Source organism: Lactuca serriola, chromosome 5, assembly GCF_051521515.1.
Source record: "Lactuca serriola cultivar US96UC23 chromosome 5, Lser_US96UC23_V15, whole genome shotgun sequence".
NCBI lineage: Eukaryota > Viridiplantae > Streptophyta > Magnoliopsida > Asterales > Asteraceae > Lactuca > Lactuca serriola.
In genome coordinates this window covers 358,610,962-358,638,276 of record NC_136412.1, presented here as the reverse complement: position 1 = coordinate 358,638,276, position 27,315 = coordinate 358,610,962, and the positions used below count along the sequence as shown (strand labels likewise).

Sequence of the window (27,315 nt, the reverse complement as noted above, 5' to 3'; positions counted from 1 at the left end):
CCGATTCATAGCTTAACCAGGAAAGGCTAAGACCTCAAGACCAGACTCGTCGAGTCCAAGAACAGACTCGTCGAGTCCAAGGCTATCTTCAACCAACTCGCTGAGTTGTTCTTTCAACTCGTTGAGTTCCTGCCCGCCTTCAAGCAACTCGCCGAATACACCCTTGTGACTCGCCGAATACCACTAGCTCTTAACCCATACAGAAGCCTTCCAGGCCATGCAGTCGATCCAAAACGTAGATCTACCCTTCTACAATCCTTCCATCATGTAAAGTGGCAAACTTTACGTGAATCCAAAGAGATCTAGGCATTTTACACTCTAGGGCTAGGGTTTGGGACAAGATGGCTTCACCAAACACTCAATAACAGGGACTTCAATGCACCCTAGACCTTCTCCATTCCAGATTTGAGGTGGCAACCTCATATCTAACCTTCAAACTCTAAATACCACAAGCTCAACTTCCCACACATCCCACAAATGATGAATCTAGATGAATAGCAGCCCAAAAACGAGATAATACCTCAAAAGGAAACCCCAACAGCAAGGAAATTCGAATCTAAGCAAAGCCCCTTGCTCCAAGCCTTTTAACTCTCCAAGATCTTCCTTCAAATCTCTTCTCCAAGGCTCAATTGCACTCGAATCCTTCCCAATCACGCTTCTAGGGTTTTCTGGACTTCAAGGGAAGGTAAGGAGGCTGGAGAGAGGGTATAATGTCCTTTATATAGGGCTCATCCCCCGAAATTAGGGTTTTCTTCACTCAGCGCCTACTCGCCGAGTCCAGCCTTGGACTCGCCGAGTTGGCCACTTAACACGCGACCTGAGTTGCGACCCTACTCGCCGAGTCCACTCATGGACTCGCCGAGCTGCCCTTCCAATTTTCCACTTTGAACCCTGAACTTGCACTCCTGAACTCGGGATGTTACAATAATAGGTGGTGGAGCCAGTCTCAAGTGATCCGTGAGTTGGAGTTTACCTTCCGAGTCGACATCTGCAAGGTGAGTTATCCTCACTATATCGATAGGGTCTACGACACCAAAGTCGACCCTTTAGTTGTTATTGTTATGGTATACTAAATATGGTTATGATCTGTTAGATCGGAATCGGGGTAGACAGTATGTTATGCTCTTATGATCCGTAGGGATTGGTATGTTAGTGACGTGCTAGGTCGGTACTCTAGTTATAGGAGAATTCTATGATTGATGATCAGTGAGATAGATATGTTGGATGTTTGTATATGCCAGTATATGATAGTATGCGCACATGATTATTTTGTAACGCCCGGGTTTTGGGGCTAAGCATTTTTAGAAAATGTAATAGTCTATGTCAACTATTGTAAATCTTTTTGAAGTAATAAAGATGAAATATTTGAATTCTATGTGAATTATGTGTATTTGTGTGCTTATTACTTAATTATAAAATTATAATTAACAAAGGATAAAAATAAGCGTCAAAATTAAAGTGTGAGATAAGTCCGATATCTTTACATAAAGTTGTAGTGGTCGAAACAAGGATTTCGGGGATATAAAGTACGTCGAAATCCGAGTTATAACGAAGAAGTTATGACCCGTCGAAGTTTTACGGCAAAACCGGCACGACATCGGGAAGCGTAAAAAGTGAAATTATGATAGAATACTTTTTAGCCTTAGTGGTCTAAACCAAAGTTGTAGTATATGTTAAACTGATAACATCCATAAAAAGAACACCCAAATCTGACTTCGTATGAGGAAGTTATGATTTTTCAAAGTTTCCGCTTAGCAGTGTACAGCCCGAAACTCGAATTTTAGTTCGAGCGGTTTTTGCCTTACGTGACCTAAATGAGAGTTGAATATCTCATTAATAGGAACTCAACGGTAAAAATACAGATGAAAACAGAGTCCGTATGAAGGAGTTACGAATTCTTTGCGGTCATTTAGCAGTCTAATTTCCTCCTACTGTTAAATTTAAGATCGGTTAGAGAACTAGCCGACATAGTCTAAATGAAAGTTGTAGATCTTGTTTTTACCTACATGTGGATATAAAGAACGTTGAAAACGGAGCTCGTATGCGAAAGTTGCAGGGTTTAGAAGTCGACAGGGTGCTGCTGCAAAAGGGGTGACGTGGCTGAATATGAGCCAAGGCTTTCTCCCCAAGGAAAGCCACCAGGTGATGACACGTGGCACCGACTCGGCGAGTCCATCAGGATTTCACCCTATAAATAGAAGTGTCGGGTTCTCTCATTTCTCACACATTTCCCCACTTATTTCTCTCTCTAGACTCTCTCTCTATGTTTATATGATGGCACTTGTATTGAATTATACTATTAATGCAATGGATAATGTTGTTGCTTGTTTACTATTATGCATTGTTGTGATACTGTACATGACGTCCTCCACCCCCGAATGTTTCCGCCAATTCGATTTGGGGGTGTGACACTAGCTAGATCTCTCATAACGGGTAATCTGTCGATCATCGTGGCTTATAACCCTAATCATTCAAACTCGATATCAATCATAAGATTTACTCACTAATCTTATCAACGAGTTTGCAAAAACTGATGGGTTTTGGTCATAAGACATCCTATGTGCTCATACAAACCCTAATGCTTGGATCTAGGTTTCTCTATTGTACATGCTTTGAATCCAAGACTACAAACCCTAATTCTAGCATATGGAAATCAATATTAACATATAATTAGGTTTATGATATTACCTTGATTGTTATGTAGCAATAACAATCCCAATTCCTCCTTGAATTGACTTTGGAAGGCTTAGAGTCACAAGTGTCACTCCTTTAATGGCTTACAAACACCATAAGCAAGTGGAGAAGGTATAAGGAGAGAGGGGAGGTATTGAATTCGTTTCTAGGACCTCTTGGGAAGTATTAGACGAATTCATGAGCCTTGGGGTCTTTATATAGGGTTAGGATTAGGGTTTCAGTCCTTATCCCTATCTAGTTACTTGCCCATCAAGCAACCATAAGATAAGCCTTGAAAATCCCTATCTTTTGGACCTTGGACGATTTTAAGGATATCCTTATCCTTGAATTCGTCCATCCTTTAACAAGGATAACCATTGCCCTATTTTGTAACTATCACATAATTACAATTCAGCCCCTCTAGTTTTAATTAATTACACTTGATCACAAAATTAATTCTTAATTAATTATTGACCAATATTAATTAAACAAATATGATTTCTCCTTTAATATATTATTCTTATAACATATTAATAAATCATAATAACCTCTCTCTTTATTTATTTCTCCAATCAAGTTGCTTTGGTGAAGGCGACCCAAAAGGACCATGCACCATCGGGTCAAGTACATACCAAAATAGTTATGGACTTAGACACTAATCCAACAGTCTCCCACTTGGATAAGTCTAATAACTATTATGCGTATGACTTCAGATCCTGATCTGCAATCGTAGCTTTCCAAAGCCGCTGTCAACTCTGATCATATCAGATACGCGTGTCCTTAGATAAGGGATCATATATTCCTCCATTCTAGATATCATATGAGATATGATTTCAAATCATTCTCTTTGTACTATATCTCGATTTCCGATTTATGACGACTGACTAATTGAACAAATCAAATTAGCCCTAGCCCGGCCGAGCATTTACGTTTGTCATCACTAAATCATCGAGGGGCCCAAAGATATCGCTTTTATCCTACCTTGGATAAAAGGAACGGATAAACTTTGATACAATGCTTGCTTGCACTCACTCACCGAATCACACAAAACAATATGTTTTATAACACCAAGTTACTAGTGCGTTTATATATTATCAATGTGCAACCGATTTGCAAGATGCAACTCACACATCTCGGTTTCAAGAATATAAGATGTTATCGTCTTACCAATCACTCGTGATACAATTCATGGAGTGATCCAAGTGAGCGTGGGTTTAATCCAATGCTCAAATTCATATTCATAAGCACTCATGAACGTTGCAACAAACCTTTGCTATGTCTAATACGCTCTAGACAATCTACAAACCAATTCATGACAGTCTTCATTCATACTTACTTCCAACGTATGACTAACTGTGGTCCGTTTGAATAATTCGATTATTCTTAATAAACTCAATTATTCTGGAAGTCAAAACATGCAAATGTGAAACACAAGAATAATACTAATCCCATATGGCCTCAAACCTTGAGTATAAATAAAACGACTTTTATTTATCACCATATTGATTACTCATTATTTGTCGTTTCGGGTAATCAACTTCTTACTTGAATTACTACACTTGTCCCATGCTCCTAGCATGCACACAATGTTTACCTATGGTTCTTACTTTGTGAAATACATCACATTGAACACATTTCCAATCATTCTCATTTCACAACTTCAAATCCTTTTTCATAAGTTTAAGAATATCAAATTCTTGCCACTTATAGAATATGCTAGATTCTAACATTTTATGCAACTATCCTTTCGTAATGTCACTGCACCAAAGTCACAAAGACTTTTGCCAATGATGTTACAAAGTCCTCTATCGGAGATTGTTACAAGACAATTCCTTAGATATGATGTCTCTCACTCAAAGTACATTCCTTTGAACATCCTTTTGCATAAAAGTTCCTAATCTAGTCATAGATTTTCAGTATTCAATTCCCAACATGGACACGCTTCCATATTTTCCATATGACAACTCATTCTTAATAGAATCTTTTCTATTCATGATAATGTCGATATGGTCCATCCAATATGGAAACATTCCATATTTTCCATATGACCACTTATTCTTAATAGAATTTTTTCTATTCATAATAATGTCGATATGGTCCATTCAATACCATGCTTCCAACTACTCACAAGCAACCAATCCTCGTCGAACTTTGGATTGTCCTTTGATAGTTGTTTAATTATTTTAGTCAAAACCGATTCTAGTCCCTTTTCCCTTTAAATGCGCTAGACATTTGGAAAATCTTAGAATGGTCAAACATTAAAGCATTTGCAATCGATCCTTTACCCGAAGCGTATGGGACACGACGCATAATGTTTTATTTGCTATGTTCTCAAAATTCGAATTGTGAAGAGGAATGCCGTAATCATAATCGAAATTTTAAGAACACACTATGTACCTTTGACTAAATTTATTAACATTTCTCAACCTAATCCTTTAGATTTGAAATGAAGCATAATATTCTCTCCCTGAATTATAGCAAAACAACTTTATAACCCTTACTACTTTGCAAGGTATAACTCTTGTTTTCTTTAATTAATATTGCCAACTTGCAATACGCGCCTTAATAATCATACAATCATAACATTTATGCTCCCACTATCATGATGATTATTATAAAACATAACACTTATGCTCCCACTAGCTTCGACATGTATTCATAAACATCTTAACTTTCAGAAAAACAATGCTTATTGAATTTCTTAAGTTTATGTTTCTAATACTTAGTGATTTGATAATATTTTATCAAGGCTTCTTGAACTTATACACCTTTGCCTTAGATAGTTCATATGTGTGTCTAAAGAATTAAGACTAATTGCCAAACCTCACAATTCAAATTATGGAAAGGGATACTGATATGTGCATATTTAGTGTGTATTTAGTATAGTTTTTTTATTCATATATTAGCTAAATTATCGCATATTATGGACAAAAGGTACTTAAAAGTGTTAAATTATGTTTTTCAGTCCAAAGATGAAGCTCGGAAGCAAGAGAAGCGGTTAGGAGCTAGAGAGTGGAGTGAAGAAGGAAAAACACTAAAAAAGGCACCTACTCGGCGAGTCAGATAGCTACTCGACGAGTCCGGTCGAGGAATCAGAAGGATAATGACTCGGGATCCCAGATAGTTATCGCAATACGGGGAATGTGAGAGGGACTCGACGAGTCACCACTTGACTCGACGAGTCAGACCGCTTATTTAAAGATAATTCTACAGATCGAGAGAGAGGAGTTTTGGGACGATTCAGAAGTATCTTGCTACGATTGAGAAGCCTGAAAAACCCTAGAAGACGACGAAGGAAGCTAGAATTCGATTCCGGAGAGTAATTGAGGCAAAATTTATCATACTTCTTAAATCTTTGTGTTTAGTTACTATGTTTGAACATTTAGATTCTGTTTGTTTGCTGAATTTTACTTCAATGATGAGCTAAACCCTTTAAACTTCTATTTGGGGATACGAAATTGGTAGTATGGTTTGATTCTTGGTAGGATTAATTCTATGTTGGTTAATTTAGTTATTTTAGCTTGCTAAAGAACCTTGTGTGTGAATGATAATTGATTTTCTGTTAATAGGGAGATAATTAATTAGCATGAACATCTATTGGTTATCGATCTCATATGCTTAGTGAACACTTTTTATCATATGTCTAGTGTAGTGAACATGAAACTAGGATTAATAAGAAAATCAAGTAAATTTATGTGCAAGCTTGTGAGATGACCATTAAACAAGAAGTTAATTAAAAGAGAGATTAATTAGCTATTGCAAGTCTAATTTAACCCGAATATTATATCTAGTAAATTTAATTGAAATAGACAACTGGCCATTGTTTAAATTGATTTATTTGCTAAGGATTAATGAAGTGAATACGGAATTAATCAATTGAATCGGTAACTAGCAAAAGAATTAATCCATTGCACTTTTACCTTGAAATCAACCATATGATCAATTAAGTTGAACTAAATAGAAGTACTTTTCCGTTATTGAAACTAGTAAAAGTCTTTATTTTCTAGCTTAAATTAGTAATAATTAGTAAGTTTCTAGTCTTGTAAAACTAGAGAACAACCCCTGCTTTTTAATTAACTTAGATTAAATTAGTTTTTAGTTTAATTTGCCGTTCCCTGTATTCGATACCCTGCTTATTTAGCTATACCACAATTGATAGGTTCACTACCTTTTGTGTGTTATTTGATAATTAAAAGTAGGTTTAAAACTAGTGGGTTTTACACACATCAGATACCGTAACCATAATCGAATTCGAGAATGCAATTTTTACAATCACTATCTTCTTAAAATCTTTCTTAGTGAAAGCATTTCCTCACAATCATTTTCATGAAGGAGGAAATCTTATGACACTTAGATTTAAACGGTGTATGTGTTCCTATCCATGTGAATTTGTCAAAACCAAAGTTTACGATAAATTCAAACTCATATGGCCCGAACTTTCTTAATCTTGATTTCTTGCCTTATGGTAGCACAACTGCCCACCATGTCTTCCAAGTAGTTAAGCAGCTCACCTTTTCCTATCAATGTACCTTTCATTGATTAAGGTGCTTTGCCTTTTATGCGTTCAAAATGAGAACTCATAGAACTCACATGCATAATTAACTCGATTGGATTGGCACAGAAACAAAATAATGTCAACACGATAGGTTGTAAACCTCAACTCGTGTGCTAGTGATGATCGGTAAGGTTTATTTGATTTGTTCTTGAAACCTTCAAGACCATTAAGACTCCAACTGACTCCTTGACATATAAGATTCTCTTGTCAATAAACATTTCTTAACAAACAAATATTCAGGAGTTAGTGTATATTTTATCAAAACACTTCATAAATTGATCCTAGTTGGTCTTTGTCTTATCCAAGACATCACAACTTTCCACATTTGATGAATGTTATAAACCTTTAATACTTTTCACTCATTGTCACAATCTTAACTTTAAGACTTGTTATTGGAATGAAGTATGATTGACTTCTTGATTTAACCATTTCTTCAATCCTCGATTCCTCTTCTTAGATATACAATTGTACTAAGACTCACTTAGAGGACCAATTGAGATATGGTTCTTAATCATTAAGACCTATCATAAAGCATAAAAGCTACTCTCCCTTCTTCTTAGAATGGAGAAACTTTTATCTTTCTGCTTACTTGATTCTTCTTATTCGTTTTGCTATTGATTTAAACTTTTTCAATCAATTCATAATTACACTTAATCTTGTAAGTATAATCATATTTATTAAACCTTTAGTAAATCATGACGAATATCATTGTTACTCTTATGGCGGACTTGATCAACACGCAACTTTGTGTGCTCGATCTCCTTCACTTGACACTTTGTCAATGAATTAGTCTATTTTCCAAATATGAAATTTCTCATTCATCGTGCAACCAAGTTGCATGATTCCAAGTTTCTATCCAATTGAAACTTGGGCGATGAGAAACTCTCCCTATTTGGTAAATTCTCGACATTCCATAAATAACATAATAAGAACCAAATCCATTATCGAAACATTTTAACATCAATTTTTCATACACGCCATTGCAAGGATAAATAAATAAAATTTAAAATCAAAATTTATTTTATTGCGGAAAAAATTTGTCCTTACAACGCAATTCATTGAAAAACTATGCTAATACACCTTTCTTAGCAATCTAATTGTAACTCTAAGTAGTAGCTCAAGAATCTAATCTTCAAGAAATGCGATCGAAATCCATTCCTTCACGGTTAGATTCTGCTCACTTCTTCCCTTAAGCTTCCTTTCTTTTCTTCGATCCTACAAAACATCAATTGTAATCTTATCAAATTATGTATTAAGAATCTAGAATAGAAGCTTAAAAGAGTTAGTTAATGGATCTTACCTATATTAGATCCATACGTTTCGACTCTCCCATCTCTTAGATCTCTTAGGTAAACGGGGCAGCTTCGTCTCCAATGCCCTTTCTCTTGGCAATAAAAGAAAATTGACTCTTTTGGAACATGACATGGAACTACTTTAGACATTGCCTTTCTCATATGATCAAACCTTCTGATCATAGCATTTCTTTCGTCGTCATTGTCTATATCCATAGAGGTCTTGAAGGCAGATTCACCAATCAACTTTGCTTTTCTATTGCGCCAAACCATTGCTGATTCAGCAGCAATAAGCATATAGGTGAGATCTATAAGGGTCACGTCGCGGTTCATCATATAGTACTCTCTTACGAACTCACTATATGAGTTAGGAAGTGACTGAAGAACCCAATCAACAGCCATTTCCTCACAGACAACGAATCCCAACATTCTTATCCTATCAATGTGTGACTTCATCCCTAGGACGTGTGCACACACCGACTTTCCTTCTTTATGTTTACTTGCCAAAAGGGCTTGAGTGATCTTGAACTTTTCAAGCCTTTGAACTTGTGGGTTAGGGAGAATAATTGGAGGATGTGGAGGAAGTGAAGCATGATTTCTTGTTCCTTGATCGAATCGTGGAATATCATTTTCATGTGGAATGCTTGTTCCACGGGATTTGGGAAGACCATAGTTGTCGAACTTTGACATCTACAATACGGGAGAAAATGAATTCAAGTTAGTTGATTGATTGAGTCCTTAGCAAATCACCCAAATGAGATACTAAGGCTAGGACCCAACACAATATTCTACAACTCGGGAGAGGGATGTCGTAACCCTAATTGCAGAATATTTGAAGGTAAGTGAATGACGATTCACTAATTTCTACCACGAAAAACGAAAAAGAATTTAAGTTTTAAATCTATGAAAACTCCTAGATCCTTTGAGATTCATTGAACATTTCAATGTCATGTTTAAATCTTGATATGCCCCTCTTGTTTGTGACTGAGATGCCGAGGATCACAAAGCGGGTGTGAATAACCATGCAAACTTACATAGTGCCCTCACATGTTACAGTCACCTATTCGATGTGTCGGTAAACCACACACGCTCCACCGAACTATGACAAACATTGAGTCACCCTTTGCTACCTTTTCTTAGAACCATTTAGTGTGCCGGTAAACCACACACGCTCCACTAACGTCTTCGCAAAGGCACAAAGTGTAATTTCATGGAATTGCATCAATTCACTTTTGCCTAAGTAACTAAGATTGGGAATTCTATAAAAACATTTAGTTACTTTAATAATTCATTATACTTATAATGGAAGGTTTCGTCCTATCCTACTCGTTCGGCTAACGACCCTCCACTAGTCAAGAGTGCGGTGGGTAAGAGTGGATACCCATTCAATCGCTATTTTATAGGCAATTTCCTTAAACACCCTTTACATACCAGCTTCGTGAATGAGGCCTACTAACGGTAAGACTGACTTTTACTCATATATAATGTTAGACTTTTAATGTTATATATAGTATAAGGTGTATTTTATACTTTCAAAATACTAGGTGGTCAAATTTAACAATTATACTTTTAATTCAATTAAATTGTAAACCAAAACTTTTATGGATTTATTAAACCTCTTTTAATTATACACTTTAATTAATTAATAAAACCATAAGGGTGTGATTTGAACCTTTTCAAAACTATACTAGAGTTTTAGAATTTAACATTCCTAATTAAACTTTTAATCAACTTTTAAATTCCAAAACTTGAGGGCAAGTTTTGAAAAATTTCAACACATTAGGGTTTTGAATTTAAATATACATCAAAATTAAACCATTTAATCAAAATTTAAATTCCAAAACTTGAGGGCAAGTTTTGAAACCTTTTTCAAAACATTAGGGTTTCGACTATTTAAATTTCAAAACAACAAAACTTTTGGGTTCAAATTTAAACTATAAAACCTAAAGGGCAAAATATGAAACTTTTCATAACAACAAGGATCAAATAACAAATAATTTAAATTAACATTTAATCACATAATTACCCATATTTGATTTGTTTAATGATTTCTTGCAAAACAATTTATCAATTTAGTCAAAATAATTAATCAATTATCTTATAAGGAAACAATTATCTTATTAATTGATAAATATCTTCAATTAGATCAAAATTATAGTCAAATATATCATATAATCGGATTAATATTGATCTAACATGATAAGGTAACTATCCCAATGCAAAAACAGCAAGAAATCCCGAGATAACCTCCATCTGACGAGTTGACTCGTCGAGTCAAGCCTGGACTCGTCGAGTCACCTTGGACTCGGCGAGTTCAGCTATGGACTCGGCGAGTCCAGCCTCCAGAAACCCAAAAAACGAATTTTCCAGTTATACAATGCATCAATACAATTGAAACCAAGCTAGGCTCTGATACCACTAATGGGTTTTGGTCATAAGACATCCTATGTGCTCATACAAACCCTAATGCTTGGATCTAGGTTTCTCTATTGTACATGCTTTGAATCCAAGACTACAAACCCTAATTCTAGCATATGGAAATCAATATTAACATATAATTAGGTTTATGATATTACCTTGATTGTTATGTAGCAATAACAATCCCAATTCCTCCTTGAATTGACTTTGGAAGGCTTAGAGTCACAAGTGTCACTCGCTTAATGGCTTACAAACACCATAAGCAAGTGGAGAAGGTATAAGGAGAGAGGGGAGGTATTGAATTCGTTTCTAGGACCTCTTGGGAAGTCTTAGACAAATTCATGAGCCTTGGGGTCTTTATATAGGGTTAGGATTAGGGTTTCAGTCCTTATCCCTATCTAGTTGCTTGCCCATCAAGCAACCATAAGATAAGCCTTGAAAATCCCTATCTTTTGGACCTTGGACAATTTTAAGGATATCCTTATCCTTGAATTCGTCCATCCTTTAACAAGGATAACCATTGCCCTATTTTGTAACTGTAGCACATGATTCCTGGTATGTATTCGTGATTATTAAATCTGTTTATTTTGCATAATTAGCCTTGGACTCGGCGAGTTGAGGGACTGACTCGCTGAGTAGAAGCGGGACTAGACACGGGATCTACTCGGTCTACTCAGCGAGTAGGTCCGATGGACTCGGCGAGTAGACCCTGTTTGGACTTAAACCCTAACCCGGGTGTTTGCACCCTATTTAATCGATCTAACCCAGCCTCCACTTCCCTTAGCACTCCCAGAGACCTGTAGAACGAAACCTTAGCCTCCTTTGTGTCCTTGTGGGTGATTGTTAACATTTTGAAGGTGATTTGGGGCTTGGGAGAAGAAGGAGAAGATTGAAGAGTGCAAGAAGGGAAGGAGATCCGGAATCTACTCTGTGAAAGGCCTCTATTTAGGTAGAAAAGACCCTAACTTGACCTTTAGCTCGTTAGTCCCCTTTTGTCCCTAAGAAAAGAGGTTTTAACCCCTAAAAACCTAAATCTCTATGTGTTTATGGCTAATGTTCTGCAAGAACTTCGGATGTGGACCTTTTGGACTTCATAGTAGCATAAAGTCTCTGTGGTTGAGGTGGTGGAAGTCCCCAATGAGCATAGGACCTCTTGTATAGCTTGGAAGTGCATGTTTGAGCTCATAGGGCCATGCATGCACGTAAAGTTTACAACTTTACGTGGTAAATGAACCCTAGGACCATGGATCTGTGGTCTGGAAGTGTTGCATGTCCTAAATCTGGCCTACTCAGGAAGTGGGTCGAAGGACTCGGCGAGTCCCAAGGTGGAACTCGGCGAGTTCTATGAAGATGGTCGTCGACTCGGCGAGTTGGATGAACAAACTCGGCGAGTCCTATGAAGATTGCCTGGAACTCGACGAGTAGTTCTTCAAACTCGGCGAGTAATATGAACATCCACAGAACACGAGGGGTTTAAGCGTCGAAGGCTCAACCCTTCGTACCTGTGCACGGAATTAACCGTATAACGTAGTCCCGAAACTCCCAAACCCTCGAATGGGGTGTTTTAGTGTAGATTGGAAGCAAGCAGAGGACCTGCTCGAGGAACTCGGCGAGTTGCTCGCAGGACTCGGCGAGTTGGTACTCGAGTCGGCCCCAAAGTCCCGGATAGCGAGTCAGGGGTGACTCAGTGAGTGAAAGAGGGACCTGGTGAGTGGGACCGGATCAGTGAGAGATGGACTCGGCGAGTTGCTCTCTAGACTCGGCGAGTCCAGTCAACTGGAAGTTGACTTTGACCTGGTCTTTGACTTGGTGAGGGGTAAAAGGGTCATTTTACCCTAAGAACATCTAGCGTGTTTGACTGATCGTTTTGTGGGAATTACAGTCGAGGGACGTTAGCAGCAGCAACAGCAGTAGACAGCCAATTCCCAGACAGACCAGCAGCCTATTCGAGGTGAGTTACCTTCCAGTAGCGGTGGGTCTAAAGCCACAATGCCGACCCACCAGTAGGAGACGTATGATAGATGATTGTCTTTGTGATATCATCTAGGTTGCTACTACCTGATATGTTATATGCTAGCATGATATGTTGTATGTGATAGTAGTTGAGTTCGGTTGTTAGGACCGAAGGGTAGTCAGACACCCCAGATACGTCTGACAGTATGTGATGATATGTTTGCATGCTGGCTTGTTATGTTATATGCGATAGAGGTAGTATGAGGGGACCAGTCCCTGTGTTCGGTTGTCAGGACCGAAGGGTAGTTCAGGCACCCCAGATATGTCTGATAGTATGTTTATGTTATGATATATGTGATAGTAGCAGTAGGGGGTGGAATAGTCCCCGAGGGTCGGTTGTTAGGACCGACGGGTAGTCAGCACCCCATAATGGCTTGACACGGGTAGTCAGCACCCCAGAATGGCTTGACATGGGTAGTCAGCACCCCGAATGGCTTGACACGGGTAGGACGACACCCCAGAACGGCCGTACGGGGTAGTCAGGCACCCCAGAATAGCCTGGCAGTATGTATGTTACGTGTTTGTATGGTATGTGGTACGATGGGGGAACTCACTAAGATTTGTGCTTACAGTTTATAGTTTTGGTTTCAGGTACCTCTTCGTCGAAGGGGAAGGAGCCGGCGCGGTAGCGGCACATCATGCACACACACGAATTTCCGCACTTACAAGATTCTCTGGGATTTATACTCTGATATTATGATGATTGTATGATTTGATTTTTAGACATGGCTTACGTTTTGTTATGGTTTGATCAAACAATGTTTTTAACAATTAATGTATTTCTAAAGTAATGTTTTTAAAACGAAATTTTTGGACGTGAAATTTGGGTCGTTACAAGCAGATCCCATAAGAACTCTGCAGTTAAGCGTGCTCGGGCGGGAGTAGTACCAGGATGGGTGACCCCCTGGGAAGTCCTCGTGCCGAGTGGCCCAAAGCGGACAATATTGTGATACGTGTCAGAGGGGGATGTTACAGTAACTATCACATAATTACAATTCAACCCCTCTAGTTTAATTAATTACACTTGATCACAAAATTAATTCTTAATTAATTATTGACCAATATTAATTAAACAAATATGATTTCTCCTTTAATATATTATTCTTATAACATATTGATAAATCATAATAACCTCTCTCTTTATTTATTTCTCCAATCAAATTGCTTTGGTGAAGGCAACCCAAAATGACCATGCACCATCGGGTCAAGTACATACCAAAATAGTTATGGACTTAGACACTAATCCAACAAAAACAACATATCCCATAACACATACTTGAGTCTAGTAGATCTCAACAAATAATACATATCATAATCACAATTAACGGGGTAAAAGATACATCAATGAATCTCATAACCCATCCATGTATCTCTCGTTCAATGGTATATTTTGTTCGTTATAATCTCCCAAGAACACTTATCGACCAACATCTTTGATCAAGTGTGCCAACAATCTCCCAATTGACACCAAATAAGATCTATTTATACCATTAGTGATTCCACGCTGTGGCCATGAGTCTCTACGACAATTGCCACATATTGCCTTCTTCTGCTATGTGTCCTTCAACGTTGGACACGTATCTTGATGATTGATAAGTCTATTTTATAAATGTACTGAATTGTCATAAATTTGTTGAATTGATGTATAACTGTCCAATAATGGCACTACTCTGATGACTTGTTGGACTTCATATGAAGGTCAATATATATTGTACTAAAAGTGGGCGGAACCTGCAAGTAAAACGAATTGCTAAAGGAATGAAGAAACGTTGCTGGGAAAATTGACCATGCTTCAATATTTTGATCATATTTCAAGTTCAAGAGCTCTGATTGATATGGATAAAGAAGTTTTGGAGATTAGATTTTCTACAACTTTTGTGTTTTGCATTTCTGCTAGTTATGTCATTTTGATCACCAAAACTTGCACAGAAGGTGAAGGACGCCTCAGGGCATCTAAGAAGTCCCCTAGGACGTCCAAGTCAAATGTTGAGCATCTAGTCGAGTTTCGGAGTATAAAAGAATAGGAGGACCATGTCGGCATCTCAAACAACGTTTAAGACGTGCCATAGGACTTCCGGGCATTTTAGGGGATTCCCGTGTTGGAACGACGTATTTCGAAAAGTTTAGAAATCAAGGAAGGACGTCCTAGAACGTGTCTAAGACGTCCCCTAATATGTCAAGCATTTTTGGCCAATTTTTAGTGTAATTCAAGGATGTCAGAAGGCATGCAAAGACGTACATAAAACACCAAGACATTATACATGACGTCTAAGACGTTTCCTAGGACATCCAACGTCACACATTGCCCGATTTCACTATTTTCTGCCAAATAATATAAATATGGACTTATGCATTCGTTTTTATGGTTCCACCCTTTTATTTTCAGAGCTTTTTCTTGCATTTTTTTGAGGCTTCTAAACCTTGGAAACATTTGAAAACACAAATCCATTCCATTTCAATCCGGATTCAAGTCCATAGTTCATCAATTTCAACTTCAAACTACATTGTAAGATCATTCAATCGGTGATTCTCATCAATTCTAGTAATTTTCAGAAATGATTACTTCTTCCCCAATGTTTTTTTTTTGTTTTCATATTTTGATAATCATTAGGCTATAATTGTTAGATGATTTTAAGTTTGTTTATGAATTCTATTATGCATTTTATTTGTTTCATCCAAGTTATTGTTTTTTATGAATTTAATGGAATGCTAAATCATTAGGTTACTTTCGGGGATGTTTAGGACTTTTGGATGAACACACTTGATTATTACTTGGTTCTAGTTAACTTCAATTGTTCTTTTGTGTTTCATATGATAAACTTTTGGTAATAATAATTGAAATTGAGTTGTATGAATTTGTTTGATTTCATAACTAAAATAGTGCATTGCAATTCATCGATTATTACAAGTTCAAGTAGTTTAGGAACAAAAACGATTGGTTGAATCCACATGTGTTATTCCGACTTGTGATATTAAATCTTAATATTGTAATAAGTAGTTACATGACACTTTATTGTCAATTCAATCATTGTTCTTAATCAAAATAGACATAGGCAGTAAGACAACTAGTTGCATGAACATATTGTGTACCCAAAATTATGTGTTGCAATATCATAAACCCTAATTACATATAAGTAACTGAACTAGGATTTTAGGAAAGAAAGTGTGTGAATTTGAATTGTCCGACAACTAAACTGGGAGTACCTTACTTTTCTCATTTAAAGTTTGTTTCAATTAATAAAGTTTTAAGTATTTTTGGTTAATCTTTGTTTAAACCTTTTCGTCACAATTACAAGTAATCTATTTTCCATCGACTATTTTGACACATAGTTTGACCACAGACTCCTTGTGGATTCGACCCAACATACCCTATCTACGTAGGTTAGTTGGTTTATTTTTGATTGATACAACGACATCGATTAATGATTCATGTCATACCATGATGTGGCGAGCATACCATCACGCCATGGTGATCGAAGAATTGAACATTTGACTTTGACTTCCGTTGACTTTCTCAAAATAACAACGTACTTTCATCTCAAATTCAAACACCAATAACTTGCTCATACAAACTCTTTTTTCGACGAGCTTTATATCCATATAATTATCAATGGAAGATCTACAACTTTCCTTAACTGTATTGTGCTAATAGCAAATACATACTCATCTCCTAAATATCTAAATCTTTTGAAATAATAGATGTTACGAAAAACAAATAAATACAGTTGGTACAAACAAAGAAGTTTGCTAAATGTAAGTTATTTTCAAAACTTGTTGTAATAGGGTTGGTACAAGTATGTAAGAGAACATTTGAAAACCGTTGTAAAAAAGTTATAAAAGAAATGTAAAAAAAGTTTAAAAAAAAAAAAAAGCTTGGGCCAAATTTATAACAAAATTAAAACTTTGGTCAAATTGGTAGAAAATAAAATTGGTAACATGTTGTGCAAAACAATATCTATAGACATTTGAAACTAGCTAAATTTGGCCTTTAACTTAAGTTTATTGGTGAATTCTACACAAAAATAGATGTACAACTTCAAAAGTTGGTTATATTATAAGTTTATTGGTCGTCAAAAGTTGGTTATTTTTTTTAAGAAATTATGTAAGCTTATTAGTTAAATATGTTAAAAGAACCCGAATAAATGTATTCAATTGCAAAACTTTGTCACTCTCACAAGTTATTATTATTTTAAGCACCTTATACTTCTTTTTTATTTCATTTTATAAAAATGTTTATTAGCTTATATAATATTAAAACAGAGTTCAGGAAAAAGTGTCTAACTTAGATTATGCAACTCCAAAACACAATAAGCTTATGCGATGTATTTTAGGCTCTCTTTTATATGTGTCTGACCGAGTCAGGTCAGACATTTTTGGCTGACTCGATCAACTGAAGGTGTTTGATAAACAAAATTTAGACGTATGACGCGATCAACAATTTTTGATTGAGAAAGAAGTTAGGAGTTAGCTAATCGAGAAAGGAAGAGAGGCTTTCCAATCTTACCATTGGGCTATAAAAATCCGAAAGAGGAAAAGGGACAACGGAATTCAAACCCCATCACCTCATACTCACAAGCCAACATACTTATCACTAAGGTGAAAGTTCTTTTGTGATATATTTGCTCAAAGATTTTATATAATGCATAACACATAGAAACATATAGAGCATCATGATAAAATGATCATTTTGCATCAGTCACATATTCAGTCAGATGTAAATCAAACAACATATTTTTTCTAATGTTGGATTTATCGTATTTTATATTTATAAGTTTGTTGGATTTGTTGTTTTGTAATGTTGGATTTTTAATTTTTAGTTTGCTAAAAAAACTTGATTTTAAACTTTTAAAGTTATGAAAAATGGTTTTTAGCCAAAAATATAGCATTTGTTAGCAAAAAAAAAATAAAATCAAATTTAAGCTTATAAAACGGGGGAATGGGGGCGAGAACGGGGGTGGTGAAGGTATTCGGGGGCGGGATAAAGGGTAAACGTGGGATTCGGGGGCTTGAGCCAGGGCAATAACTGATTTCAGGAGGGGGGGGTGACAATTCTTTACGCTACCGTTTGATCCCGTTGATATCCTTAATATGAGAACTAAAATTAAGCACAAGGTTATTTTTTGCATAAATTAATTTCATCAAATAATAATTATGCAAAATCCAATTTATTCAAAGTATGATTATTTTTACAAGCTAATAAGTTTATTTTTAAGATTATAACAAAAGTTCATAAAAAGTACTTTACAATATTTCTTACTTCTTAGTAACTTACAAGATCCAATGATTTACAAATACTTTTATAAGCCTCCCTAGGGTTTCCTCTTTTCCCCATTCGAGCCGAGGACCCAACAGGAAGAAAGAAAGAGGCAGAGCCGCCGCCGCACTAGCCGGAGTCGACAATCTCAGGTTCGTTTCTTCATTCGTGTAACGGATTACTTCATGTCTGTGTTTTCCTTCATTCAATAGAATAATCACTTGTTTCACATAAAAGTAGTAATATCCATGGTATGATTATGATGACAGGTCTGCATTAGTTCAATAATAATAGCTCAATTGAAATCCCTCAGTATCGCGTCATTTTTTTATACGCAAAGTTTTTGTTCTTTGTGTTGGAGAAGAATTAGGAAATGGCTATGGATACACGAAAGTGCTTACTCAGGCGTACAGTGTTATCTGTTGCTTATAAAGTCTAGTTTAAAATCATGTATTTTCGATAATTATGAATCTGGTTTAGCATATATGATTATACTTTCTCTACTCTAAAGATAAACCCGATTCAAAATCTAATTGACGCCTTCCTAGGCCCCACGTATTTTCTCTAGTATGTTTGTTGTATTTGATGACAATAATGAGAAGTTTTAATGGATCTATTGCTTTTAGCAGTGACGAAAAGAACTTACTTCCTGCCCCGAATCTGATAAAAAACCCGACAACGGCCCGTTACCTGACCCGAAATGATCGGGTTTCGGGTTTTCCCGTCGGGTACGAGCTTTTTTGCCATCCCTATGTATGTGTCAGTATGTGTTAAAGTGCAAACTTGTGAATTGGTTTCCATGTGTCTATGTGAATTGATTTCAGAGAGAGAGAGAGAGAGAGAGAGAGAGAGAGAGAGAGAGAGAGAGAGAGAGAGAGAGAGAGAGAGAGAGAGAGAGGGTTTTATATTTAATAATAATAATAATTTTAATAAGTGAAATAAAAAAAAAATCATTAAGGATATAGTAATCTTTTTAGTTTGGACATGGACCAAAACTGCATATAAACTAGTATAGATCCAAAAATATCAAGATTTAGACTAAAACTTAATACATAGCATAGGACAATTTTTGCAATTTTATAAGAAAATCATACGTGGATAGATCGATCTACTTTCTTTTATTAAGAAGTGCATTAGAACAGGGATATTGTACCAATGCATTTTATAAATTTTAGCATATTTAATATATCTATTTTATATTATACTAAATAAAATAGTAACTTATTAATTAACTAGTTGTGAGACCCGTATATTATACGGGTTAATTAAAACAAAATGTTAATATAAACGATTAAATGAAAATTTTATTTGAATTTGAAATTCAAAATAATTGAAAATTATGAGAAAAACACATGCAAAAAATAAATAAATTAAAATTATGTGTTTAGTTATCAAATTTGTGTACTAAATGGGTAAATTATAACAAAATGTTAAACACAAAGGTTTAAACTGTAAATTTATTTGAAATTGAAATTAAAATTTAGAATATGAAATTTGAAATAAATAGTCATTATTATAGGTTTAATTTATGGAAACTAAATTAATGATATATTGGAAATGAAAAATGAAGTAAATGACAAGTGGAAAATAAATATATATCTCAAAATTATGACAAAATGACATGTGGCTAATTGAATGAGAGAATGACAAGTGGCAAAATCATTTTCAAAATTATGACAAAATGACATGTGGCTAATTGAATGGGAGAATGACAAGTGGCAAAATCATTTTCAAAATTATGACAAAATGACATGTGGCTAATTGAATGGGAGAATGACAAGGGCCAAAATCATTTTTATTTATTAGGGAGAAAAAGAAAACGAGATACCGAGAGACTCGGGGGTCCGTCGTCTACAAAAGAAGGTCGTGTCTAAGATTAGAAGCAAAATTTACAATTATGTAAGCGAGTCGATGATCCATTTCAATGAGGGCGAATGTTTATTGTTGAATTGCCATTCCTGTAACCGAGTTCTTCTAGAATTTATTTTGCAAATTAGGGCTAACTCTATACAAACACAGTGATTATAGTTTGATCTGGCTGGCTATGTGAGGATAGACGCTTCGCTGTTTTTCTCTTCCGTGTCTCTCTTAGCGTTCAATTCAACACCAGGTATGTTATGCTTTTTAGTATGCTAGCTCCTTTTTCCAGTTTCAATGACACTCAGCTATGTTGTAATGGTTGGAGCTGCAAATTTTCATGTTTCCCTCAATTTTGGAACACTGTTATCTGAATCGATACTAATATATTATTCAGTTTTCCATCAATTAGCTTGTTCTCATCTTTCTTTGGAGATCTATATGAGTTTATGTTTTAGTTTGATCATCACAATGTAACATTCTGACATGCACATTAGCTATTCGATAAAATGCCTCAACAAAAGTGTTCAAACTATAACGTCAAATTTTATATCTATTGACATCCACAATTGAGATTTGGGTATTGTTGTCGTTGTTTAAGATGAAATTTAATGTTGATTGCTTTTCTAGTTTGGGTCAATGGAGAACAGCATCGGTCAAAGCTCCTCCCCAACACAAAGAAGATGGAGAAAAGTTGCTTACGGAGGTATGCAGCCTGGTTTTGATGACAATCACACTGACAACACTTTCCTTCAAGAAATGGTGATGAATGCAAATGTAGTCAAAAGAGACATGCTTAAGGTGATGCTAGATTCCATTTCCATATCTCAATACCTTTGCATTGTAGCACTTGTGGTTTTGGTCTGGACCCACACTCTCAATTCCACAATCACTCACAACTTTTTATTAATTCTTGATGTCGCCCTTCTTGCATCTGGCTTCTTTATCCTCCTCTTAACAGCCAAAATGCTTTCATTCACTCTTCTCATCAACTACTTAATCAAAATCTCCTTTTTCACAACCAGTCTATATGTCTTATCCCCAATATACCACACGTTGACCAGGTCAATAAGTTCAGATTCCATATGGGCGTTGACCACATCACTCATAATCCTCCATCTCTTCCTCCATAACTATTCTGGATCCACCATTAAAGCTCCTGGAGCTTTAGAAATTAAACCGACTTTAACCAGTAATATTTCACTTAATGCTTCCATTGTGGCTTCACTTTTGATTGCTTCTAGGCTTCCTTCAAGGGTTCTTGTGTTTGCTGTCATTTTGTTTTCATTGCAGGTTTTTCTTTTTGCACCTTTGGTGACTTATTGCCTTAAGAAATACTCAGTAAGGTTGCACCTGTTCTTCTCATTGGTGTTGATGGTGATGACTTTGAGCTGTGTTTATTGTCTGCATAAACTGATGTTTGTGTTGTTGTTAGGAGTGTTGAGTTTTGTGAATTTGGTGTGTCCTTATTGGTTGATTAGGATTCAAGAGTATAAGTTTGAGATTAATGGGCCATGGGATGAGGCGAAGTTATGTTTCAACATAACAGACTGAAATGAATCCATGGCTTTTTTGCTTTTTTACTTTTTCAGAATTTTCTAATATCGAATTCTCCTGTAATTATGGTAAAAAAGTGACAGATTTTAAAGAATTATTATAGTTAATTCTTGAATATATAGCATGACTCTAACAGCATGTGTCAACTCTCAACTCCGAAGTATCTGATATGAAAATGCAAATATCATGTTTGCCCCTTTTTTTGTCATGTAACAACTAGTAAAATTGTACTTTGACTTATATTCTGTTTTTATAAATACTTGACCTTTTTTTTGTCTCGATGAGATGTAAAACATTTTTCACCACTTTACTGATGGTTTTCAATACCAATCAAAATCACCAAAACACAAAAAATTACCAAGTTGAAGAATATGACAAATTTGGCCAATTATTGATAAGAACGCCTTAAGCTTCAAACAAGTGTAAACGGGGTAGTATTATTGCATTATTTTTCTCTCTTTAATTTAGTTTTCTTGGATCAAAGAGGAAGCAATGAAAGCTTTAACAAAAGAATGCAATCCGTTTGTAAAAAGTAGTGTTTATATGTTAACTCGAAAAGAGATGGTCATTGCTCCCTATTAGTCATATTGTCAGAGTTTACTATTAATTCGTCATTGGGTGTCAACTTCTTTGGTTAACCGCCGCAAATTACGGATATATCATATAACCATAACTGTCAAATTTCGGATATGATCATATAACCAGAAAAACTTCCAGTCTTAAAACTGCCACATGACAGTTTTATGTCCTAAAACTGTCAAAACGTCATAAACTAACTTAAATTCGGGTCTAGAATATCGACCCCAACCAGGGGCTCTGCCCCTTGGACCCCGCTCCCAGAGGTGCTGCCCTCGGACCCCTGTCGGTTTAGGGTTTCGCCCCTAAATAGCAGTATACTTTCAACAAAAACAAAATTAAACAAATGTGCACTCCGCACCATACCGATTTGTTCAATAATTGTCAAAGTGAAATTGATCAACAAATTAACCCGTTTACACTTAAATAACATTAGTGATATAAAATCATCAATACTTTGAAAGGTAATTCAGTGCACATCCCTCTTTTAAAAAGCAAGAGTTTGAGACTATCGATTGTGTGTCGTTGTAAACTCTACCGACGTACGTTCCTCGTCATTCATATGACCAAAACCGAAACCCCAATGTACACCTTCAAGTTATCATGACATCACTTATATATATATATATATATATATATATATATATATATATATATATATATATATATATATATCCCCATCTTCTTATTCTAATAAAAGAGTAGTTTTTAATCTCTTTTTGACAAGTGTCACCATATTAAGCCTCATAATTAATGCAAATTTTATTTTTCTTTTGCCATGTTTCACCTTATTATGTCTTATAATTAATACATATCAATTGTCAACATATTGATTCTCCATTTCAAATTTTAAATTTTAAATTTTAAATTTGTCATTCTAATTACATTAAACTAACAACATTAGAATAAAAATTTAAATAAAATTAATACAAATTATAAAGTGATATAATTTTACATATTTATTTAAATCAATGATTATAATTTTATATAACTAAAAAACATCTTAATTAATAATTTATTTAAAATAAGTTATTAATAATTTTAAATTTTAACTATTAAAGTTTAATTAATTTTATAACCGTGGTTCCCACGGGTTATAAACTAGTACTTAATAAAAACCTCTCCTACATATCCCATGACACTCTTTTAAGCCACCACTATGCCACGTGTCACTACCACAAAAAATGTTGTATATATATCTGGCGTTAGTCTGTTACAATTTAATTTTATCTGTTCTATTTCCAGTGCCCCCTAATTTTTCTCTGTTTGTTTTGCCCTATCTCCCAATTCCCATTTCCATACGATAAGTTTGATTACTTTATCTCCCACGCCCATCTTTTTACGATCACGAACTGTTTGAATCCTGGGGTTTAATTTTTACAAAGTGTGTCTAATTTTTTATTAAAATTCTTCAAATCATAGAAGCTGTAAGGAGATTGAGAATTCAAACAGATGGGAAAGAAGACAGAACTGTCATGGCGGGTTCGATGCCCTACCCAGATCGTCCTGGTGAACCCGATTGTATATTTTGTGTAAGAACTGGCTTGTGTGGCTATGGAAACATTTGTAGGTTTAATCATCCAACCCACATTGATCAGGTAATAAAAAAAAAACCTTTTATTTTTCTCAATCGAAATAAAACGATTGTTGCTCTTCATGTCTGAAATTCGATTCTTAATCAGGCCAATCAACTTCAACTTGGAGGCGAGCTTCCAGATAGAGTTAGAGAACCAGACTGTGTGGTAAGTCTCTTCTCCATCATGTTGACGATGATAGTTAGGGATAATTAAGTAATTTCACATCCTTTTTTTTCTGTATTTTCTAAAGATGGGTACTTGCAAATATGGATCAACCTGCAAATACAATAATCCTCGTGATAAGAGAGGTGCTGGACCAGTGGTGTTAAACATGGTTCGGTTACCTATGAGATAGGTTGCTATTTACTAATCTTGATTTTCAATTTCTATTTTTCTTTAAAATGATAGTTTAAACTAACTTATAAACACTTAATTAGGAAGAAAAAACTTGTGCACAGGATCTTGTAAATTTGGAGTGGCATGCAATTTTCATCATCCACAACCATCAATGGATGGATCTAACATTCAATTGCCATATTCATCACAACCACCACCTCTTATCAATGGTGGTTCTACATGGTCATTACCTAGGGCAACATATGTTTATGATCCTCTTTTATAGATTCCTCAAACTTATTTACCAATTGTTCTTCCTCACTCTCAAGGAATTGGTCCCACACAAGGTTGGAGCACTTACATGGTAAGGTTAATTGATGTAAATTTTGTTTTTGTTTGTGGGTTATGAAAAGTATGATGTCTAAAATAAAGTAAATTGTAATTTATTTTTTGTTGAGTTAAAATATTGTGTCTGATATGGTGTTTGTTTGGTTTTCGGTTTTGGTCAGGGAAGTTTGAGCTTGGTAAGTTCGGGCAGCATCTATGGTGGCCCAGGCAGCATTGAACAACCCTATTCCTCTGGTTCTACTAATCTGCACAAACGGCCTAGGGAACCAAAATGTCGTTATTTTATGCACACTGGAAACTGCAAATACGGATCGAACTGCAAATATCATCACCCAAAGGAAAAGATTGCTCAACTTGCTGCTAGCTCTTTGGGCTAACTTGGCCTTCCACTAAGACCTGTAAATATAAAATGGGTCGACCCATTTACATGATATTTGATAAACTGGTCGATTTTCATTAGCTTTATCTTATTTTACTTGAATGCAAATGCAGGGGCAAGCAGTGTGTTCATATTATAGTCTTTATGGAATCTGCAAGTTTGAGCCAACTTATAAATATGATCACCCTTTGATGGGGGTACTCATACAACTACAACATGAGTCTACCTAATGCTAATGCTAATGCACCATCTTTGTTCTCAAATGGAGGGGTGAATTCTTCAACATTTCATTCTTCAGGAGGTGGTTCACCTTCACCTTCGCCTCAACATGCTGCATCTCCATCACATTCAGAGTGATATTGGTTTTGTTTAGAATTGGGTTGTGTTTTTGAGAGATGATGATTTTTATGGGGGATTTGTTTTTGGTTCTGAATAAAATTATGCAGACGGGGAAAAATGTTATACTTTTACTGCTATTACTTTTACATTTTTATCCGGTATGAACTGTTTTTTTTTTTGTTGTTTTATGGATGATTTTGTTAATTTTATGAGTGGTGATGCCATTTTTGTTCTAATATTTTATTCATTACCTTTTTTTATGGTAATGACATTAGTTATGTTGTGGACTATTTAATGGGTTCTTTCTTTTGACACCTTTTAATTTCAACAACTATATATGAATTAATATGGGTGAGCATGAGTCACTTTTAAGAAAAAACCGAGCACAAACCGAATTTTTTTTATTGTTTTATTATTATTATTATTTATTTGTGTGTGATTTTAAAAAATATTCGATTTCGGTTCAAGTTATTAGTTATTTACGTTTGGGTATTTGGTTTTTCTGTTTGAACCTGTGGGTACAGTCTATATATTTATTAACCGGAATATCAACATACTTATATTTTTTTACAGAAATTACAATGTACATATATTTATTGAGTAAAACAACAAACTACTTACAAAATTTGAAGTACAATGCTATTAACTAAATTATTATTATTTATGATTAAGACTATTTTTTAGAGTGTATGTTATTTAAATTTATCACCCCGTGTAGTACACGGGTTATAACCTAGTATATATATATATATATATATATATATATATATATATATATATATATAGAGAGAGAGAGAGAGAGAGAGAATTTTAAAAAAATGTTTAAATGGCTATCCTAATATGAAAATTATAAGATGGTTATCGGATACCTGAAATAGCCAAAATTTATAAAATGGTTATCCTAATCCGAATCGAAAATCAGATATCCAAATTTTGTATATCGAAATTTTCAAATAATTATGGATCAGATTTTCAAAATTTAGATCGGATGTTCGGATTTAGATATTTTTGAACACCCCTACTAATAATATGTATTTTTTTTATTATACAATAGCACAAAAGACAATAAGTTTAAAACAAAAATAAAAATTTGACAATGTGTTTTTATTTTGTCTCAAATTCATCACTGTGTTTTTTAATTTTTTACAATTCTAACCACTTGACCGGTTGATTACCTGCTGACGTGGTATGATAACGTATCAATTTTGATGACGTTGCATGCTAACAAAACATGCTGACGTGTCAAAATTGATTTTTTCACACAAGACACTAAGTTTTCACTTTTTTTTCAAATTTGACACTAAGTTTAATTTTTTCTTTCAATTACTCTGTTTTTTGTTCTAAATCGAACTTCATTTTTTTAAATTTTATTCAATGTTGACTATTTTCCATTTGAAACCGTATAAATATATTATTATTACATTTTAAACCATATAAATACATTTTTTTCATTTAAAAACAACATTTTTATATAAATACAATGTTTTTTTTTTACGTTCAAAGCATAATGTTATGCATTAGTTATATCATGATAACCAAACTAACTATAAATTTCGAATAAGATGTAAAATTATTACAGTTTTCAAACTTAACATTTGGGTCTTGATCAACTACATACTTTCAAACCTCCAAACTCATTTAAAAGTTGCATATTTAATATAAAATACGATTTTTATATAACTAATACATATTTATACATAAAATTATGGTTTGAATGTTAAAAAAACTTGTATTTATAAAAAAAATATGGTTTTTAAATGAAAAAAAATGTATTTATACCGTTTGAAATGTATTAAAAAAATATTTATACGGTTTCAAATGGAAAATGGTTAGCACTGAACGAAATTGAAAAAAAAATGATGGTCAATTTGGAACAAAAAAACAGATTGTCAAAATTGAAAGAAAAAAAAATTAAACTTAATCTCGAAATCGAAAAAAAACGAAAACTTAGTGTTTTTTGTGGGAGAAAAAACCAATTTTGACATGTTAGCATGTAATGTTAGCATGTCACATAATTAAAACTGACATGTCATAATGTCACGTGAGCAGGTAACTGGATTGACCGGTCAAGTGATCAGAATTGTAAAAAGTTGAAAAAACAGTTTCAAATTTGAAACAAAAATAAAAAATAAAAAAAACAA

At 34.8% G+C, this 27,315-nt stretch overlaps 1 protein-coding gene and 1 pseudogene across 2 annotated transcripts; both read left to right on the top strand.

The window, feature by feature from the left end:
• Positions 1 to 20,029: 20,029 nt before the first annotated feature.
• On the top strand, positions 20,030 to 21,752 carry LOC145055643 (phosphatidylinositol N-acetylglucosaminyltransferase subunit C-like). Its single transcript, XM_079004010.1, has 2 exons — positions 20,030 to 20,315; positions 20,693 to 21,752. Exon 2 carries the CDS (start codon positions 20,702 to 20,704, stop codon positions 21,614 to 21,616), a length of 915 nt encoding a protein of 304 aa, XP_078860136.1. The 5' UTR covers positions 20,030 to 20,315; positions 20,693 to 20,701; the 3' UTR covers positions 21,617 to 21,752.
• A 1,667-nt stretch (positions 21,753 to 23,419) lies between these two features.
• Positions 23,420 to 25,389, top strand: LOC145052204 (zinc finger CCCH domain-containing protein 26-like; annotated as a pseudogene). Its single transcript, XR_013684021.1, has 6 exons — positions 23,420 to 23,793; positions 23,878 to 23,937; positions 24,023 to 24,127; positions 24,210 to 24,472; positions 24,618 to 24,854; positions 24,949 to 25,389. The product of XR_013684021.1 is annotated as a zinc finger CCCH domain-containing protein 26-like (transcript).
• Positions 25,390 to 27,315: the final 1,926 nt, after the last annotated feature.